Source organism: Somniosus microcephalus, chromosome 9 (assembly GCF_052327205.1).
Source record: "Somniosus microcephalus isolate GS21.2 chromosome 9, FLI_Smic_1.0, whole genome shotgun sequence".
NCBI lineage: Eukaryota > Metazoa > Chordata > Chondrichthyes > Squaliformes > Somniosidae > Somniosus > Somniosus microcephalus.
Window position 1 is genome coordinate 234,395,009 of NC_140995.1, and position 20,490 is coordinate 234,415,498.

Genomic DNA, 20,490 nt, shown 5'->3' on the forward strand with positions numbered 1-20,490 from the left:
TCTTCCCCCCCAGTCGCGCTCTCTCTTCCCCCCCAGTCGCGCTCTCTCTTCCCCCCCAGTCGCGCTCTCTCTTCCCCCCCAGTCGCGCTCTCTCTTCCCCCCCAGTCGCGCTCTCTCTTCCCCCCCAGTCGCGCTCTCTCTTCCCCCCCAGTCGCGCTCTCTCTTCCCCCCCAGTCGCGCTCTCTCTTCCCCCCCAGTCGCGCTCTCTCTTCCCCCCCAGTCGCGCTCTCTCTTCCCCCCCAGTCGCGCTCTCTCTTCCCCCCCAGTCGCGCTCTCTCTTCCCCCCCAGTCGCGCTCTCTCTTCCCCCCCAGTCGCGCTCTCTCTTCCCCCCCAGTCGCGCTCTCTCTTCCCCCCCAGTCGCGCTCTCTCTTCCCCCCCAGTCGCGCTCTCTCTTCCCCCCCAGTCGCGCTCTCTCTTCCCCCCCAGTCGCGCTCTCTCTTCCCCCCCAGTCGCGCTCTCTCTTCCCCCCCAGTCGCGCTCTCTCTTCCCCCCCAGTCGCGCTCTCTCTTCCCCCCCAGTCGCGCTCTCTCTTCCCCCCCAGTCGCGCTCTCTCTTCCCCCCCAGTCGCGCTCTCTCTTCCCCCCCAGTCGCGCTCTCTCTTCCCCCCCAGTCGCGCTCTCTCTTCCCCCCCAGTCGCGCTCTCTCTTCCCCCCCAGTCGCGCTCTCTCTTCCCCCCCAGTCGCGCTCTCTCTTCCCCCCCAGTCGCGCTCTCTCTTCCCCCCCAGTCGCGCTCTCTCTTCCCCCCCAGTCGCGCTCTCTCTTCCCCCCCAGTCGCGCTCTCTCTTCCCCCCCAGTCGCGCTCTCTCTTCCCCCCCAGTCGCGCTCTCTCTTCCCCCCCAGTCGCGCTCTCTCTTCCCCCCCAGTCGCGCTCTCTCTTCCCCCCCAGTCGCGCTCTCTCTTCCCCCCCAGTCGCGCTCTCTCTTCCCCCCCAGTCGCGCTCTCTCTTCCCCCCCAGTCGCGCTCTCTCTTCCCCCCCAGTCGCGCTCTCTCTTCCCCCCCAGTCGCGCTCTCTCTTCCCCCCCAGTCGCGCTCTCTCTTCCCCCCCAGTCGCGCTCTCTCTTCCCCCCCAGTCGCGCTCTCTCTTCCCCCCCAGTCGCGCTCTCTCTTCCCCCCCAGTCGCGCTCTCTCTTCCCCCCCAGTCGCGCTCTCTCTTCCCCCCCAGTCGCGCTCTCTCTTCCCCCCCAGTCGCGCTCTCTCTTCCCCCCCAGTCGCGCTCTCTCTTCCCCCCCAGTCGCGCTCTCTCTTCCCCCCCAGTCGCGCTCTCTCTTCCCCCCCAGTCGCGCTCTCTCTTCCCCCCCAGTCGCGCTCTCTCTTCCCCCCCAGTCGCGCTCTCTCTTCCCCCCCAGTCGCGCTCTCTCTTCCCCCCCAGTCGCGCTCTCTCTTCCCCCCCAGTCGCGCTCTCTCTTCCCCCCCAGTCGCGCTCTCTCTTCCCCCCCAGTCGCGCTCTCTCTTCCCCCCCAGTCGCGCTCTCTCTTCCCCCCCAGTCGCGCTCTCTCTTCCCCCCCAGTCGCGCTCTCTCTTCCCCCCAGTCGGCTCTTCTTCCCCCCCAGTCGCGCTCTCTCTTCCCCCCCAGTCGCGCTCTCTCTTCCCCCCCAGTCGCGCTCTCTCTTCCCCCCCAGTCGCGCTCTCTCTTCCCCCCCAGTCGCGCTCTCTCTTCCCCCCCAGTCGCGCTCTCTCTTCCCCCCCAGTCGCGCTCTCTCTTCCCCCCCAGTCGCGCTCTCTCTTCCCCCCCAGTCGCGCTCTCTCTTCCCCCCCAGTCGCGCTCTCTCTTCCCCCCCAGTCGCGCTCTCTCTTCCCCCCCAGTCGCGCTCTCTCTTCCCCCCCAGTCGCGCTCTCTCTTCCCCCCCAGTCGCGCTCTCTCTTCCCCCCCAGTCGCGCTCTCTCTTCCCCCCCAGTCGCGCTCTCTCTTCCCCCCCAGTCGCGCTCTCTCTTCCCCCCCAGTCGCGCTCTCTCTTCCCCCCCAGTCGCGCTCTCTCTTCCCCCCCAGTCGCGCTCTCTCTTCCCCCCCAGTCGCGCTCTCTCTTCCCCCCCAGTCGCGCTCTCTCTTCCCCCCCAGTCGCGCTCTCTCTTCCCCCCCAGTCGCGCTCTCTCTTCCCCCCCAGTCGCGCTCTCTCTTCCCCCCCAGTCGCGCTCTCTCTTCCCCCCCAGTCGCGCTCTCTCTTCCCCCCCAGTCGCGCTCTCTCTTCCCCCCCAGTCGCGCTCTCTCTTCCCCCCCAGTCGCGCTCTCTCTTCCCCCCCAGTCGCGCTCTCTCTTCCCCCCCAGTCGCGCTCTCTCTTCCCCCCCAGTCGCGCTCTCTCTTCCCCCCCAGTCGCGCTCTCTCTTCCCCCCCAGTCGCGCTCTCTCTTCCCCCCCAGTCGCGCTCTCTCTTCCCCCCCAGTCGCGCTCTCTCTTCCCCCCCAGTCGCGCTCTCTCTTCCCCCCCAGTCGCGCTCTCTCTTCCCCCCCAGTCGCGCTCTCTCTTCCCCCCCAGTCGCGCTCTCTCTTCCCCCCCAGTCGCGCTCTCTCTTCCCCCCCAGTCGCGCTCTCTCTTCCCCCCCAGTCGCGCTCTCTCTTCCCCCCCAGTCGCGCTCTCTCTTCCCCCCCAGTCGCGCTCTCTCTTCCCCCCCAGTCGCGCTCTCTCTTCCCCCCCAGTCGCGCTCTCTCTTCCCCCCCAGTCGCGCTCTCTCTTCCCCCCCAGTCGCGCTCTCTCTTCCCCCCCAGTCGCGCTCTCTCTTCCCCCCCAGTCGCGCTCTCTCTTCCCCCCCAGTCGCGCTCTCTCTTCCCCCCCAGTCGCGCTCTCTCTTCCCCCCCAGTCGCGCTCTCTCTTCCCCCCCAGTCGCGCTCTCTCTTCCCCCCCAGTCGCGCTCTCTCTTCCCCCCCAGTCGCGCTCTCTCTTCCCCCCCAGTCGCGCTCTCTCTTCCCCCCCAGTCGCGCTCTCTCTTCCCCCCCAGTCGCGCTCTCTCTTCCCCCCCAGTCGCGCTCTCTCTTCCCCCCCAGTCGCGCTCTCTCTTCCCCCCCAGTCGCGCTCTCTCTTCCCCCCCAGTCGCGCTCTCTCTCTTCCCCCCCAGTCGCGCTCTCTCTTCCCCCCCAGTCGCGCTCTCTCTTCCCCCCCAGTCGCGCTCTCTCTTCCCCCCCAGTCGCGCTCTCTCTTCCCCCCCAGTCGCGCTCTCTCTTCCCCCCCAGTCGCGCTCTCTCTTCCCCCCCAGTCGCGCTCTCTCTTCCCCCCCAGTCGCGCTCTCTCTTCCCCCCCAGTCGCGCTCTCTCTTCCCCCCCAGTCGCGCTCTCTCTTCCCCCCCAGTCGCGCTCTCTCTTCCCCCCCAGTCGCGCTCTCTCTTCCCCCCCAGTCGCGCTCTCTCTTCCCCCCCAGTCGCGCTCTCTCTTCCCCCCCAGTCGCGCTCTCTCTTCCCCCCCAGTCGCGCTCTCTCTTCCCCCCCAGTCGCGCTCTCTCTTCCCCCCCAGTCGCGCTCTCTCTTCCCCCCCAGTCGCGCTCTCTCTTCCCCCCCAGTCGCGCTCTCTCTTCCCCCCCAGTCGCGCTCTCTCTTCCCCCCCAGTCGCGCTCTCTCTTCCCCCCCAGTCGCGCTCTCTCTTCCCCCCCAGTCGCGCTCTCTCTTCCCCCCCAGTCGCGCTCTCTCTTCCCCCCCAGTCGCGCTCTCTCTTCCCCCCCAGTCGCGCTCTCTCTTCCCCCCCAGTCGCGCTCTCTCTTCCCCCCCAGTCGCGCTCTCTCTTCCCCCCCAGTCGCGCTCTCTCTTCCCCCCCAGTCGCGCTCTCTCTTCCCCCCCAGTCGCGCTCTCTCTTCCCCCCCAGTCGCGCTCTCTCTTCCCCCCCAGTCGCGCTCTCTCTTCCCCCCCAGTCGCGCTCTCTCTTCCCCCCCAGTCGCGCTCTCTCTTCCCCCCCAGTCGCGCTCTCTCTTCCCCCCCAGTCGCGCTCTCTCTTCCCCCCCAGTCGCGCTCTCTCTTCCCCCCCAGTCGCGCTCTCTCTTCCCCCCCAGTCGCGCTCTCTCTTCCCCCCCAGTCGCGCTCTCTCTTCCCCCCCAGTCGCGCTCTCTCTTCCCCCCCAGTCGCGCTCTCTCTTCCCCCCCAGTCGCGCTCTCTCTTCCCCCCCAGTCGCGCTCTCTCTTCCCCCCCAGTCGCGCTCTCTCTTCCCCCCAGTCGCGCTCTCTCTTCCCCCCCAGTCGCGCTCTCTCTTCCCCCCCAGTCGCGCTCTCTCTTCCCCCCCAGTCGCGCTCTCTCTTCCCCCCAGTCGCGCTCTCTCTTCCCCCCCAGTCGCGCTCTCTCTTCCCCCCCAGTCGCGCTCTCTCTTCCCCCCCAGTCGCGCTCTCTCTTCCCCCCCAGTCGCGCTCTCTCTTCCCCCCCAGTCGCGCTCTCTCTTCCCCCCCAGTCGCGCTCTCTCTTCCCCCCCAGTCGCGCTCTCTCTTCCCCCCCAGTCGCGCTCTCTCTTCCCCCCCAGTCGCGCTCTCTCTTCCCCCCCAGTCGCGCTCTCTCTTCCCCCCCAGTCGCGCTCTCTCTTCCCCCCCAGTCGCGCTCTCTCTTCCCCCCAGTCGCGCTCTCTCTTCCCCCCCAGTCGCGCTCTCTCTTCCCCCCCAGTCGCGCTCTCTCTTCCCCCCCAGTCGCGCTCTCTCTTCCCCCCCAGTCGCGCTCTCTCTTCCCCCCCAGTCGCGCTCTCTCTTCCCCCCCAGTCGCGCTCTCTCTTCCCCCCCAGTCGCGCTCTCTCTTCCCCCCCAGTCGCGCTCTCTCTTCCCCCCCAGTCGCGCTCTCTCTTCCCCCCCAGTCGCGCTCTCTCTTCCCCCCCAGTCGCGCTCTCTCTTTTCCCCCCCCCCCCCCCCCCCCCCTTCAGATTGATGCCTGTGCTCACTGGTTCTTGATTAAGTGATAACTGTTTCTTTTCCCTCCACTCTTAATATTGGTTTCTGGATCCCAGCTAATTTTGCCCCACCCTAGAGGTTTGTCCTGGCCAATTGTACTCTCCCCAGTACATTGAACCGGGGGCTTCCTGCTCTATGTCTGTGTAGCACAATTGGCGGTGCATTTTCCAGTGAGCCTGCAGGGGGGAAGCCTTGGATGCCCTTTTCTATCGGACTGATGGTCTTGACAGTGCTATATTTGTCCCACATTTGGATCTGTTGCTGTTTGTTTTCCTTGCCCTGTTCTGCCAGGTGGGGCTTCCTACCTTCCTTCACCGCCTGTCCGATTACTTTGCATATTTGTGTTTTCTTTTTCCTGGAGTATTATTAATGACCTCCTTCCACTGAGGGTTTATCTGCAAATGTGTTTTCATTCATGTTGGAGCAGGTCCGTGTCTCTTCTCTCTCTCTTTCTGCCTGGACTGTAGCTGGCTCATTGGGAGGGTTTTATTCTTTTAATTACATTTTATTTTATGGAAATAACCAAGAAGCTTCTCAGATGGCTCACCCACTGAGTACTTGGGGCAGACAGACCAGGAAAGTCCTACATTCAATGCTTGGGGGCAGTGCTCAGTTGACTGAGGCGCTCTAATTGGCCTCAGCACCACTGGGTTAGGAAGAGGAAAAAATTGCGCAGGGTTCATGTTCCTGTTCGCCAACCAATCAGCCCTGCAAGAAGTGTATCGGTGAGCACCGGATTGGGCTTGACTGTAATGTTGACCCTTGCTCACCTGCCATTCCCTTCCTCATTGAAAGTCTATTGACACTGTCTAGGTTCACACATGAATAATTGCCACTTGGGTGAGATACCAGAGGGCATCTGTGGAATCGCACCCCAGTAAGAGCCAGTGTCTTCTGGAGAGGAGGGCAGGAAATCGGAGGGAAATAACAGCCTTCCTCCTTTACAAACAATTTAATTTCAAAAATTGGGACATTAAGGCATCCCCATCTGTAAAACCAAGATTGCTCGGATTTGGGCAGGAAAAGCCACAAAGTCTTTTATAGAAGCAGACCCTTTTATAGAAGCAGCACGGTGGTATAGTGGTTAGCACTGTTGCCTCACAGCGCCAGGGACCCGGGTTCAAATCCGGCCTCGGGTGACTGTCTGTGTGGAGTTTGCACATTCTCCCCGTGTTTGCGTGGGTTTCCTCCGGGTGCTCCGGTTTCCTCCCACAGTCCAAAGATGTGCGGGTTAGGTTGATTGGCCATGATAAAAAATTGGCCCTTAGTGTTAGGGGGGATTAAATACGTGGGGTTACGGGGTTACAGGGATAGGGCTTGGGTGGGATGGCTGTCGGTGTAGGGACCGGGTGCTAGGGTTTGGATGATCAGCCATGATCTCGTTGAATGGCGGAGCAGGCTCGAAGGGCCGAATGGCCTACTCCTGCTCCTAGTTTCTATGTTTCCCCTTTCCTTTATGACCCCTTGATATGACCTATGAGAGTCTCCAAAGGTTTGACACCATTCTGCTGGTGGATATGAATTGATTTTTAATGTTTTATTTGGATATACATTTATTCCTTCACTTGTCTCGTATCTTTTCTCTGCTCTTGGTTTTTCTGGCCTGGTATTTGTAATGTGATCTATTTGGTCTATAACTTGTTGATTCCCATATAATTAATGTACCAGGAGACTCTTGAATGTATATGCAGCGTTCATTTCACTGCCAGCGACCTTGCAGAATCGGTTTGATCAGTACACAGCAGCATAACTAATACACTCGGGACCTCGGGTCGAGGATCCCAGTTCCAGTGTGAAAGCATTATGTAACTTCCTTTCATTATGTTGCTGTGCTAGAGAGCATGCATGTATATCGGGTCAGAAGATGATTGATTTTGTGAACTCTGTGGTGTATTTTTCTGTTGCTAAGGCAATAAAGTGTCTTTCTACTGTTTTTATCTCATTACATGCAAACTGATGCAGTTTACTTTTATTCTGCTAAGGAAAGTGAAGTAAGCAGACTTGTGACAGCGCCCGAGAAAGGAAAGGATCTTGAATCACGGGTTCTAGACACTTACATCATTCAGTGTCAAGCTGAGGCTCAAGAAGGTATGAATGGATGGCACTGTGTTCAGTGCTTTCAATTCTTTACCACTATAACTACTTCAGTATAAAGCTGTTCTCTTCATAGAAGGGTGGTGCTGTCGGGGTGATGTTACTGGACTAATAATCCAGAGAACGTGAGTTTAAATCCCATCATGGCAGTTTAAATTCAAATTTTTAAAGTCTGGAAATAAAATGCTGGTAGCAGTAAAAGTGACCATGAAGCTGTCTGATTGTCATTAAAAACCCAACTGGTTCACTAACGTCCTTTAGGGAAGGAAACCTGCCGTCCTTACCCGGTCTGGCCGATATCTGACTCTGTGATCTGTACTGGCTCAGCAAGTTGTACCAAATCGCTACAATGCAGCAGTTCAAGAAAATCTCCCATCGACTCCATCTCGAGGGCAACTGGGGATGGGCAAAAATGCTGGACTCGCCAGAGGCGTCCACATCCTGAGAATGTATCTTTAAAAAAAAAAAAAGATTTTCACGAGGGCAAATGTTGCCTTTTGTCCAGCTGGCGCAGTGTGTTGCAGCTTCAAGCTGTGTGCCAGTCAGGATGACGGATGCTGTTCTGTGCCTGTGAATTCTTGCTCAGTGAGTTCCAGATCTCACTCCTGGGAAGGTGAAGAAAGCAAGGAGGGCTAGCTCTCTAGATTAGTCACCTGTTACAGATCAACATTAATCGAGGTGTAAAAGGATGAAGGGCAAATAACGTTGCACAAGAAGGTAACTATTCATTTGTCTTTTGATTGAAGTGACCATCGCAAGAGCCATTGAACTGAAGCACAACGCAGGTCTGATTGCAGCTCTGGCCTATGAAACGGCCAATTTCTATCAGAAGGCTGGTGAGTTGCTCTTTCTCGCTCTTTGTTTGAGCTCTCTCACTCTCATTCTCTTAATGAGGGTGAGGAACTTAACATAATTAATATAAGTAGAGAAACGTAATTAATATAAGTAGAGAAACGTAATTAATATACAGGAAACTTTGGTTTATCCGGAGGTTGTATGGCCGGAAACCTCGATCTAACGGCAGAAATCAGCAGCCGTTTTGTTAGGTTTTTTTTCTTTGTTTAAAAAAAATGCAAGAAGAAAAAAAGTCAGGCCTAGAAATTCACTTTGGGGCGGCCAGCTCGCTCGCGCCCAAAATTTAGCGCTGGGCGGGGAGCCATTAGCGATCGTCAGATATTCAGTGTTTGTGCCCCAATTCGGAACCGGGCGCTATACCAGGGTGTGCCCGCCTCCGCTTGGGGCGCGGACACTGAATTTCAGCGCTCTTGGCGCCGCTGCGCCAGCCGCTGCGGAGCGGCAGGCTGCGGTACTGCAGACCTCCTCCTCTTAAGGGGGAGCTGCCTGCAACGGGGAGATGGCCGCTGGAGAGTGCCGGCAAATGAGCCCGGCACCATGGAGAAGTGCCGGGTTCGCGGAAAGCAGCCGGCAATGCCGGTGGGGGGGGGTGGTGGAGGAGGCCGGGGAAGGAGGTGCGGGCAGGCGGCCGGCCGCCGAAAAAGCGGCTGGCCGCACCTTCCCCTTTAAAGCGCCCCACTAAGGCTACAGCACGGCCCCGTTTTCTGGTCGCTGTTTGCGGCCGCTTCGGCGGAGGCGGCCGCTACTAAATATGGGGATCGGGCCGGTTTCGGGGCGGAACCGGGGCACTGCGCACACCGCCGCCAATACCGCTGCGCTGAATATCAGCGCAAACTCATTTTTGGCGCAGAAGCCCTCTTTAGACGGTAACTGGCTGCAAAGCTGGCAGCGCCTTAATGAATTTCTAGGCCTCAGTCTCTGGAAAGCCTCTGAAGCTGTTGCTAAGCTACAGAGACGCTTCCGAGGTACGGGCCGACTGTTTACAAGCTGTTGCTAAGCAACAGTGTTTGTTGTCAGACACGGAGATGAAAACCTCCGTATCCTTCAACATTAGCGCTGGTCTGTCCGGAAGTTTTCATAGATCGGCATCACGCCGGTCCCGTCGGTGCCGGATATCGTGAAGTTTCCTGTAAGTAGAGAAAAAGTACTCGCGGAACTAATGGGACTAAAAGCCGACAAATCCCCTGGGCCTACATCCTAGGGTTCTAAAAGAAGTGGCTGAAGAGATGGTGGATGCATTGGTTTTGATCTTCCAAAATTCCCTAGATTCTGGAATGGTCCCAGCAGATTGGAAGGTCGCAAATGCAACACTGCTATTCAAGAAAGGAGGGAGAGGAAAAACAGGGAACTACAGACCAGTTAGCCAGACATCAGTCGTCGGGAAAATGCTGGAATTTATTGTTAAGGAAGTGGTATCAAGTCACTTAGAAAATCATAACATGATTAGGCAGAGTCAACATGGTTTTATGAAAGGGAAATCGTGTTTGACAAATTTATTAGAGTTTTTTGAGGATGTAAGTAGCAGGGTAGATAAAGGGGAACCAATGGATGTAGTATATTAAGATTTCCAAAAGGCATTCGATAAGATGCCGCATAAAAGGTTATTACACAAGATTAGAGCTCATGGGGTTGGGGGTAATATATTAGCATGGATAGAGGACTGGTTAACGGACAGAAAACAGAGAGTAGGGATAAATGGGTCTTTTTCAGGTTGGCAGGCTGTAACTAGTGGGGTGCCGCAAGGATCAGTGTTGGGGCCTCAGCTATTTACAATCTATATTAATGACCTAGATGAAGGGACCGAGTGTAATGTATCCAGGTTTGCTGATGATGCAAAGCTAGGTGGGACAGTAAGCTGTGAGGAGAACACAGAGTCTGCAAAGGGATATAGATAGACTGAGTGAGTGGGCAGTAAGGTGTCAGATGGAGTATAATGTAGGGAAATGTGAGGTTATTCACTTTGGTAGGAAGAATAGAAAAACAATATTTTTTAAATGGTGAGAAACTTTCAAATGTTGGTGTTCAGAGAGATTTGGCTGTCCTCGTGCAAGAAACACAGAAAGCTAGCATGCAGGTACAGCAAGCAATAAGGAAGGCAAATGGCATGTTGGCCTTTATTGCAAGGGGGTTGGAGTATAAGAGTAAGGAAGTCTTGCTACAATTGTACAGGGCCTTGGTGAGACCACACCTGGAGTACTGTGCACAGTTTTGGTCTCCTTATCTAAGGAAGGATATACTTGCCTTGGAGGCGGTGCAATGAAGGTTCACTGGATTGATTCCTGGGATGAGAGGGCTGTCCTATGAGGATAGTGAGTAGAATGGGCCTATACTCTCTGGAGTTTAGAAGAATGAGAGGAGATCTCATTGAAACATACAAGATTCTGAAGGGGATTGACAGGGTAGATGCTGAGAGGTTGTTTCCCCTGGCTGGAGTGTCTAGAACTAGGAGGCATAGTCTCAGGATAAGGGGTAAGCCATTTAAGACTGAGATGAGGAGGAATTTCTTCACTCGGAGGGTTGTGAATCTTTGGAATTCTCTGCCCCAGAGGGCTGTGAATGCTGAGTCTTTGAGTATATTCAAGGCTGAGATAGATAGATTTTTGGTCTCTAGGGGAATCAAGGGTTACGGCGATGGGACAGGAAAGCGGAGTTGAGGTCGATGATCAGCCATGATCTTATTGAATGGCGGAGCAGGCTCGAGGGGGCGTATGGCCTACTCCTGCTCTTATTTCTTATGTTCTTTCACACTCTCACAAACACCCCTTGAAATGTGCAGAATTCTGGTGGCCAATTGCACAATAGTGTTAAACCAGGCTCGTTCATCATAGAAAGCACTTTTTTTCAATTCACAGAAAAAATCCTCTGCTGGGCTAGTGGTTAAATGCATTGACGGATCCCCTTGATGTCCAAGTTAGTTTATCCAATGAATAGCTGAGTCTTGCAGGTTAGGAAAGTTCCTGGTACCACCACTGGCCTGGGCTGAGCTAACCGATCTCAGTAGAAGCAGTACTGGGGGTGGCTAGATAGAGGGAAGTTGGGCAGGGTTACTATTCGTTGTACAACACCACCTGCTGGATGTGGGTACATGTGGACTTGGGCTATGAAATCCCCATGGTGGAATAACCGGCAACACGGACATCCATACAGATTTCTGAGAGAACAAGCAAACATTTATTATTTCTTCAATTTTACAAAATAATCCCTGGTTGCCTATTTTGCATGGGATTAGTAATTGAAGTATAGGCCAGTGTTGGATAGATCTCTATTTACAGGAAACTTTGGTTTATCCGGAGGTTGTATGGGCTAAAAATTCAGTAGGGCGCCGTTTGGGGCGCCAAGCTCGCCTGGGCGCCGGAATTACCTCTGCGAGCGGAGCCACTTGCACCATCCCGATATTCAGTTTCTGCGCCCCAAACGGAAGCGGGCTGCTACTCGAGGCTCCCCGCGCCCCGCTTGGGGCGCTCACCCTGAATACCGGCGCGCTAAGGGCCGCAGCGCCACACACTGCGGCACGGCACGCTGCGGTACTGCCGGCCTTCCTCCCACTGTTAAGGGGGAGGTGCCTGCAGCAGCGCGATCCCCGCTCGCGAGTGCCGGCAAATGAGCCCGGCACCAAGGAGAAGTGCCGGGCTCTCGGGAAACAGCCGGCAATGCCGCGGGGGGGGGGTTTAGGAGGCCAGGGACGGAGGTGCTGGCAGGCGGCCGCCGAAAAAGCGGCCGCCCCGCACCTCCACCTTAACTTGCGCCGCTACCGCCACAGGTAGGCCCTGTGAACCGGTCGCGATTTGCGACCGGCGTTAAAGAGGCGGGCGCGACCAAATATGGTCATCGGGGCGCTGCGCACACCGATGACGTCATCGGTGGCAGCGCAGCGCTACAGGCTAACGCCGCCATTAGCGCCCCGCTAAATATCGCGGGAGGTGTGGCCAGTGGCGCTAAAGCCACTGAGTGCCCTCTTTGGGCGCAAACTGGTGGCGCAGCCCACCGAATTTCTAGGCCTATGTCCGGAAACCTCGATCTACCGGCAGAAATCGGGAGCCATTTTGTTTGGTTTTTTTTTCTTCTCGTGGCTTATTTTTCAACAGTCAGGCTCTGCAAAGTCTCTCTGAAGCTGTTGCTAAGCTACAGAGATGCTTCTAAGGTACGGCCGACTGTTTAGAAGCTGTTGCTAAGCAACAGTGTTTGTTGCCAGATACGGAGCTGCAAATCTCCGTATGCTTCAACATTAACGCTGGTATGTCCGGCAGTTTTGATAGATCGGCAACAGCTCGGTCCCGTCGGTGCCGGATATAACAAAGTTTCCTATGTGTCACTGGTAGTGTTGGCATTATAACTGATACAAGCACCAGTGACAATCACATGCAGACAGAGTCATTTTGATTTGCAGCAAATGAGTTTAGTAATCTGTTCTTTGTTGCATCCCATTTTATGCCAGGAGTGGGAGCCCTGGCTGGCTCTTCCCTCCTTACCCCGGGGTGGTGTTGTCTCTTGTAGAACACTTGCTGCTTCCTACTGAGATCAGCACAGGTTGGGGATTGAACCTGGCAACTTCATGGTCTCTGCAGCTCAACTACTCACTGGATAAATTTGCCATCAGGGGAGCAGGTAGGGCTTTCACTGAGGATGTTCAAAGGCAGAGATGATGGCTTACATCTGACCTTCTTTCTGCTGCAGATCACACTCTGACCACCTTGGATCCAATCTACACAGCAAAATGGAGGAAGTACTTGCAACTCAAAAACTGCTTCTACCTGGCTTATGTAAGTGTTAAACCTGCGAAATAGAGTAGAAGGTTATTAATTTTACGATGATCCAGTGTTCGGTGCCAGCTCATTGATCCATTGAACATGGGATCGGATCTGCAGCCCTGTCCCCCTCTTCTCCTTCACGGAGGAGCACCAAGCAACTCCAGGCATTTCCCCCACAGCGGAGGAAGATTGGACCATGGGCTGCTTCAGTGTAGCTTTGGCTTGGAGAAGATCCTCTTTCCTTGCCCCTTCCCCATTACACAAGTAAACCATCATTAGTGACACGGCTGGGCGAGGACCAGTCTCTGTGATGCCCTTTCTATCTGACTGATTCACTTCCAGCGACAGTAATGTGCTGCTCGCCATTGGTGCTGACGTCCAATTTTACTGCAGAGTGGGATTGGCAACAGTGGAAAAACTGGGTGCCACAACTGGCCTGTATGGGGTTGGGGGAGCTGAGCGGTCTCCCTGGGCTTTGTGCCCCCATCCCATCGCTTGCTGTTTCTTTGTCACTTTCTCTTTCGGGCTGGCATACCAGGCGAATCCCGCTGTTTCAAATAGTTATTTTGCTGTTACTGAGATGTACGTGACATTCTCGTGAGATACAGAATATGAGAGAAAGTGCTACTTTATTGTTACACAATGCGCACATTGAGGATCCTCTTCAGCTATAATGCTCTTCACACTAGGACCAATCAGCTAAAGGATCACATTGGGGACTTGCTTGAGGCAGCCCATGCTACCTGGGGAGGTGCGGAGTGGCATTGGTCAGGCTAGGGACCCCTTTGGCTGTTGGCCTAGGGTTGGGTCCCCAGAACCATACTCCCAAAAGGAATTGGTACCTTCCACAGTAAGATTATCTGGTCATTTTTAAGTGGCATTAGAACAGTGTGTGGATTCAATGTCCAGTCAGTATTGTGTGCTTGTTCTTTGCAGGCGTACTGCTACCATGGCCAGACCCTGCTGACCAGCGACAAATGTGGGGAAGCCATCCGATCTCTACAAGAAACAGAGAAGTGTGAGTATAAAGAACTGTAGTGTCCGTGTGTAGATAAAGCCACTGAAGACAGGAGTTGGTTCATAGGTATTTACTAAGCAAGTCTGGGGGGGGTTCTAAAGGATATACACAGGCTTATATAGCCCAAGTGGCAATTACCGGCATTACTCACACCTGGGGCTCTTAAAGGCACATACACCACAATTCCTCTCCTTCTAGTTAACCAGTACATCATATTTTTAAGTAATTATTAATTACATGTTATATGCAAAATAATATACATTGCTGTATTAATTAATTATAAGTTAGTCTCTCAGGAGGCTTCCTGACTCGGTCCGGATAACGCCTCGGGGGTGTAGTAGTTTCTGGTGGTGTAGTAGGTTCTTCTGGCAAGGCTGATTCGGCTTGAATGCCAGTGTCGGGTTCATCGGGCTCCAGTATCACCGGATCGGAGGTAGATATGGGTATCTCTACTTCATCGTTAGATGTATAGCGTGGTGGTGTAGGTTGTCCCTTTTCGGATGACTTGATGATTTGGTCAGCATGGCGCCTTATTATGCTTTCTCCGATGTCCACGGTATACATCAGTGGTCCTAATCGTGTGCAGATAGTTCCAGGCTGCCATTTCTCGGTACGGTAGTCCCGGGCCAAAACCGGTTGGCCTATCTGGAAGGCCCTAGTTGGCCTTTCATTCATGCCCTGAAACTGCCGGTTCTCCACGTCCCTTCGGATGTTGGGCTTGACCAAATCCAGCCGGCATCTTAGGTTTCTATTGTAGAACATCATGGCGGGAGTTTGGTTGGTAACCATGTGTGTTGCATTCCTATATGCAAATAAGAAGTTATCCACCTTGTGCTGAAGTTTTATGTCTTCATTACCCATGGCCTTTATGGCCTTCTTGAAGGTCTGGACAAACCTTTCAGCCAATCCATTGGTGGCGGGATGGTATGGGGCGGACGTGTAGTGCTTTACCCCATTGTTCTTTAAGAACTTTCTGAATTCTTCGGACACAAATTGCGGTCCATTATCAGAACATATCTGTTCCGGCAGCCCATTCCTGGCAAATATGGTCCTTAATACTGTGATGGTTTTTTCCGTGGTGATGGAGGACATCTTTATTACCTCCGGCCACTTGGAGTGTGCATCAACTGCGATTAAGAACATTGAGTCCATAAATGGACCAGCAAAGTCGATGTGCACCCTTTGCCAGGGAGATGAGGGCCATTCCCATGGATGTAGAGGGGCCTGTGGCGGAGCATTTTGGACCTTCTGGCATCCTAGGCAGCTCTTGGTCATGTCTTCGATGTCTCCATCGATACCTGGCCACCATACAAACGCTGTAGCTAGGTTCTTCATTTTCACTCCACCCAGATGCCCCTCGTGAAGCTCCTTTAGTACTTTATCCTGGAGTTTGGGTGGAATCACCACTCTGGATCCACACATCAAGGTTCCTCGGCACACTGACAGTTGTTCTCTTCTTTGCGAGAATGCTGGCAACAGTGGTTCGCCATGTGCTGGCCATCCCTTCACTGTTAAATCGTAGACCCGTGAGAGAGTAGGGTCATTTCTTGTCTCCCTTTCAATGGCAGAATTTGTCACCGGTAGACATTCCACTATGGTAGAGTGGAATATCTCCACTGGGTCTACTGTAGGTGCCTCTTCTATCGTTGGCAACGGTAGGCGCGATAAACCGTCAGCATTCCCATGCTGTTTTGACCCTTTGTATTCAATGTTGTATTGGTGTGCCCCTAGAAAAAGGGACCACCTCTGTAATCTTCATTGGCAATTACATTATGTAATTTGAGAGAGCTTAGTCTCTTGTTCCCGGAGTCGCTATCGCTCTTCTGGTCTTTGGAGCTACTGTCCGTCATCATTTGTACCTTTCTGTGCTTTTCCTTATTGATTCTTTTCCCGTTAGTGGATTTTTTATTTTCAGATCGGCATACACGTGGAATGTGTCCCATCTTTCCGCATCGCCTGCATGCTTTTTCTTTGAACCAGCAATCCCTCTGGTCATGGTTGGATCTGCCGCAGCGATAACATCTCTCGAAACCCCGTGTCATTTCATGGGTGCCGAAGTCCTGTGGCCTTTGCTGTATCTTTGCCGCTCCTATTGCACTGAAAGCCTTGTCCAGTGTTAAATCTTTTCCAGAAGATATCTTTTTTTGTGTTTCTACACTTAGGGGATCGCAGATGAATTTGTCTTGCAGAGAATCTGCCAGTCCTGCCTCGAATTGGCAGTGTAGGGTATCAACAATCTCCTCAAAATTCTTGTCCATCGGTTCGGCTGGAGTGATTAAGTTGCGTAACAGCTTGTATGTTTCTGCACCCATTAGATCTAGAAGCACTGAAGCTTTTTTTTCATCTTCTACTCCATTTGCGGTGCAAAACACCTCCACTCTTTCTACATATGTGGTCCAATCCTCTATTTTGTTATCAAAAACATCAATATTGCCAAAGTTAGGCTCTGTTTCGTTATCAAAAGCATCAATATTGCCAGACTTAGGCATTTCAAAAAAAAGATATGGCGCTTCCCGCGCTTTTTTTTTTTTTCTTTCTGTAGCAACGATATGGCGCTTCCCGCGCTTTCCCGCCGCTGCTACCGATAACAATGCTGTTTTCCGTTTATTCACTGTTCACCGATAACAACGCTGTTTCCCTGTGGTTCCCGTTTATTCACTGTTGGAGACTTGTTCCCGACGGAGGTCTAACCGCTGACCTGCTTGCCGCGCCGGCCGTCTCCCGAGTGCACCCTCCCAGTCTGTTATTGCTTGCCTGTCTCAGCTGTAGAGCCCGCCGCTGGAGCCCCAGCCTGACGCCCAGGAAGGATTAGCGCAGTACCTGCCACCAGCTTGGCCAGCTGGTGAAACCACAGTTTCTATTACTTCCTTGAGTCTTCTGGACGCTGGAGGAATCGATGTCCTTGAGGTGCTGCCGAATTGCAGGTAAGTCCGTTTCCACTTCGTCGCCACTGTAGTGTCCGTGTGTAGATAAAGCCACTGAAGACAGGAGTTGGTTCATAGGTATTTACTAAGCAAATCTGGGGGGGGTTCTAAAGGATATACACAGGCTTATATAGCCCAAGTGGCAATTACCGGCATTACTCACACCTGGGGCTCTTAAAGGCACATACACCACAAGAACGGGTCATTATTAACTCCACAGGGACTGTGTCTGGCACTTCTGGTTAGGAATCATAGAAGTTTATGGCACAGAAGAAGGCCATTCGACCCATTGTGTCTGTGCCAGAACCCAGGCTTGTCTAACATTCGCCCTACGCCTTTTCAGGCCAACTCTCCCAGCTAGGTCTTCGCATGCGGTGGCAGAAATCCCTCGTGCGTGCTGGAAGCGGGTACAGTGCACATTCGCTTACAGTGGTCACAGTGTCATATCTTAAACTAGAAACAGAGTTCAATAGTAAACCGATTTGCTTATGATGGGTGCTTTAATTGGACGACAACTGCCTGCTTCATGGAATCGATTTGGTTGCAAACAGTGTGGTTCAGCCTCAGACAGATGTTCGGGAGCGGGATGGAGTCAGTGGCTAGGGAACGGAGTTCGTGGCGGGGACCGAAAACAATGGCTTCGGTCTTCCCAATATTTAACTGGAGAAAATTTTTGCTCGTCCAGAATTGTGTGTCGGGCAAGCTCTGACAATTTAGAGACCATGGAGGGGTCGAGAGATGAGGTAGTGAGGTAGAGCTGGTGTTGTCAGCGTACATGTGGAAACTGACGCCAAGGGGCAACATGTAGATGAGAAATAGGAGGGGGCCAAGGATCGATCCTTGGGGGACACCAGAGGTAACGATGCGGGAGCGAGAAGAGAAGCCATTGCAGGTGATTCTCTGGCTACGATTAGATAGATAAGAATGGAACCAGGCGAGTGCAGTCTCACCCAGCTGGACGACGGTGGAGAGGCGTTGAAGGATGGAGTGGTCAAAGGATGTCATTTATGACTTTGAGAGCCGTTTCGGTACTGTGGCAAGGGCGGAAACCTGATTGGAGATTTTCAAACATGGAATTGCAGGAAAGATGGGCACGGATTTGGGAGGTGACAACACGTTCAAGGACTTTGGAGAGGAAAGGGAGGTTGGAGATGGGTAATAAGGCATCAGTGACTAAGGTGACATCAGGGCAAAATAGAAATAAGTCAAAACTAAAGGCACCATATCGGAATGCGCGAAGCATTCGCAACAAAATAGATGAATTAATAGCGCAGATAGAAATGAACAGGTTTGATCTAATAGCCATAACGGAGTCATGGTTGCAAATTGGCCAAGGATGGGAACTAAACATTCCAGGATACTTAACTTTTAGAAGAGATAGGCAAAATGGAAAAGGAGATAGGGTAGCCCTGATGGTAAGGGATGGGATAAAGACCGTAGAGAAAAAGGATCTTGGCTCCAAAAAGCAAGAAGTAGAATCCATTTGGGTGGAGCTAAGAAACAGCAAGGGGCAGAAAACATTGGTGGGAGTTGTTTATAGGCCCCCAAATAGCAGTTGTAATGTAGGGCAGAGTATAAATCAGGACATTAGAGGCACATGTAACAAGGGTAATACTTTAATCTACATATTGACTGGGCAAACCAAATTTGCAGTAATAGTGTGGAGGACGAATTCATGGAATGTATGCAAGATAGTTTTCTATATAGTTGTCTAGATAAATCCATATAGTTTTCTAGATCAGTATGTTGAGGAACCAACTGGGGAACAGGCTATTTTAGATCCAGTATTGTGCAATGAGAAAGAGTTAATTAATAACCTTGTAGTAAAGAGGCCTTTAGAACATAAGAAATAAGAGCAGGAGTAGGCCATATGGCCCCTCGAGCCTGCTCCGCCATTCAATAAGATCATGGCTGATCATTGACCTCAACTCCACTTTCCTGCCCGATCTCCATATCTCTTGATTCCCCTAGAGCCCAAAAATCTATCTATCTCCGCCTTGAATATACTCAAAGACTCAACATTCACAGCCCTCTGGGGCAGAGAATTCCAAAGATTCACAACCCTGAGTGAACAAATTCTTCCTCATCTCGGTCTTAAATGGCCCACCCCTTATCCTGAGACTATGCCCCCTAGTTCTAGACACTCCAGCCAGGGGAAACAACCTCTCAGCATCTACCTTGTCAATTTCCTTCAGAATCTTGTATGTTTCAATGGATCATCTAGTATTGTGCAATGAAAAATGGTTAATGAATAACCTTGTAGCAAAGGGGCCTTTAGGGAAGAGTGACCATAATATGATAGAATTTTAAATTGAGTTTGAAAATGATTTAGTTAAATCCGAAACTAGGGTCTTGAATCTAAAGAAAGCAAACTACAAAGGCATAAGGGGTGAGTTGGCTAAGGTAGATTGGGAAACTACATTAAAAGGTATGTCAGCAGACAAGCAATGGCTAGCATTTGAAGAATTAATACATAATTTACAACAAATATACATTCCTTTAAGGCACATAAACCCCATAGGAAAAGTAGTCCAACCATGGCGAACAAGAGAAGTTAAAGATAGTATTAGATCAAAGGAAGAGGCTTATAATGTTGCCAAAAAGAGTAGTAAGCCTGAGGATTTTAGAATTTAGCAAAGGAGGGCCAAGAAATTGATAAAGGGAAAATAGATTGAGAGTAAATTAGCGAGAGACATAAAAACAGACTGTAAAAGCTTCTATAGGTATGTAAAAAGGAAAAGATTAGCAAAAGTAAATGTGGGTCCCTTACAGGCTGAGACAGGAGAAATTATAATGGGGAATAAGGAAATGGCAGAGAAATTAAACAAATACTTTGGATTGGATTTTACTTACCGAGACGAGTTGAGGACGGCACTGCTGCCTTCCAGGTCCTAGTCCTGTCCCCAGCGACGTCCGACGCACAGACGCTATTTTCCCCTGATTGGCCTTGTTAAGCCCGCCCTGTGGGCTTGCTGGCCAATTATGGGAAAGCTGGTGTCCGATGACGTCAGTTGATGACGCTTCATCTGCCAGTTTTATAAAGGGACATGAACCAGTTATTTTCGACAGTGTTTGACAGCATTGAGGTGCTGTCAAACACTGACAATCACTGTACAAAGGTGAGCCCTTTCACCCAGGCTCTCCAATGACTCCTTAGGATAAAACAGATGGCAGCTGCAGGTGAGGGTACAGAAGCAATCTGACACTTCTCCCAATGAAGTGAGGCCACACAAACAGTTTGTCACCTGTAGAAAAATCTAAACGCATTAAAAATGACTTTCCCAACATTTCCTTACCTCTGATACTCACCATAAGAACATAAGACGTAGGAGCAGGAGTAAGTCACTTGGCCCCTCGAGCCTGCTCTGCCATTCAATAAGATCATGGCTGATCTGATCTTGGCCTCAACTCCACTTCCCTGCCCGCTTCCCATAACCGTTTACCCCCTTACCATTCAAAAATCTGTCTGTCTCCACCTTAAATATATTCAATGACCCAGCCTCCACAGCTCTCTGGGGAAGAGAATTTCAAAGATTCACGACCCTCTGAGAGAAGAAATTCCTCCTCATTTCCGGTTTAAAAGGGTGCCCCCTTATTCTGAAATTATGCCCCCTAGTTCTAGATTCCCCCACGAGGGGAAACGTCCTCTCTGCGTCTAGCCCCTTCAGAATCTTAAATGTTTCAATAAGATCCCCTCTCATTCTTCTAAACTCCAATGAGTATAGGCCCAACCTGCTCAACCTTTCTTCATAAGACAACCCCTTCATCTCCGGAATCAACCTCGTGAACCTTCTCTGAATAGCCTCCAATGCAAGTATATCCTTCATTAAATAAGGAGACCAAAACTGTACGCAGTACTCTAGGTGTGGTCTCACCAACACCCTGTACAGTTGTAACAGGACTTCCCTACTTTTATACTCCATTCCCTTTGCAATAAAGGCCAACATTCCACTTGCCTTCCTAATTATTTGCTGTACCTGCATACTAACTTTTTGTGATTCATGTACAAG

The 20,490-nt window shown here is 52.4% G+C and overlaps 1 protein-coding gene across 1 annotated transcript in view; it reads left to right on the plus strand.

Moving 5' to 3' along the window:
- The first annotated feature begins 6,757 nt into the window (after nucleotides 1-6,757).
- The window catches only part of brox (BRO1 domain and CAAX motif containing), a 31,480-nt gene continuing 17,747 nt past the window's right edge, over nucleotides 6,758-20,490 (plus strand). The window contains exons 1-4 of the mRNA XM_085998032.1: nucleotides 6,758-6,929; nucleotides 7,682-7,771; nucleotides 12,465-12,550; nucleotides 13,475-13,556. Coding sequence (XP_085854158.1) covers nucleotides 6,788-6,929; nucleotides 7,682-7,771; nucleotides 12,465-12,550; nucleotides 13,475-13,556 — 400 coding nt within the window. The 5' untranslated portion in view covers nucleotides 6,758-6,787. The remainder of the gene's footprint in view (nucleotides 6,930-7,681; nucleotides 7,772-12,464; nucleotides 12,551-13,474; nucleotides 13,557-20,490) is intronic.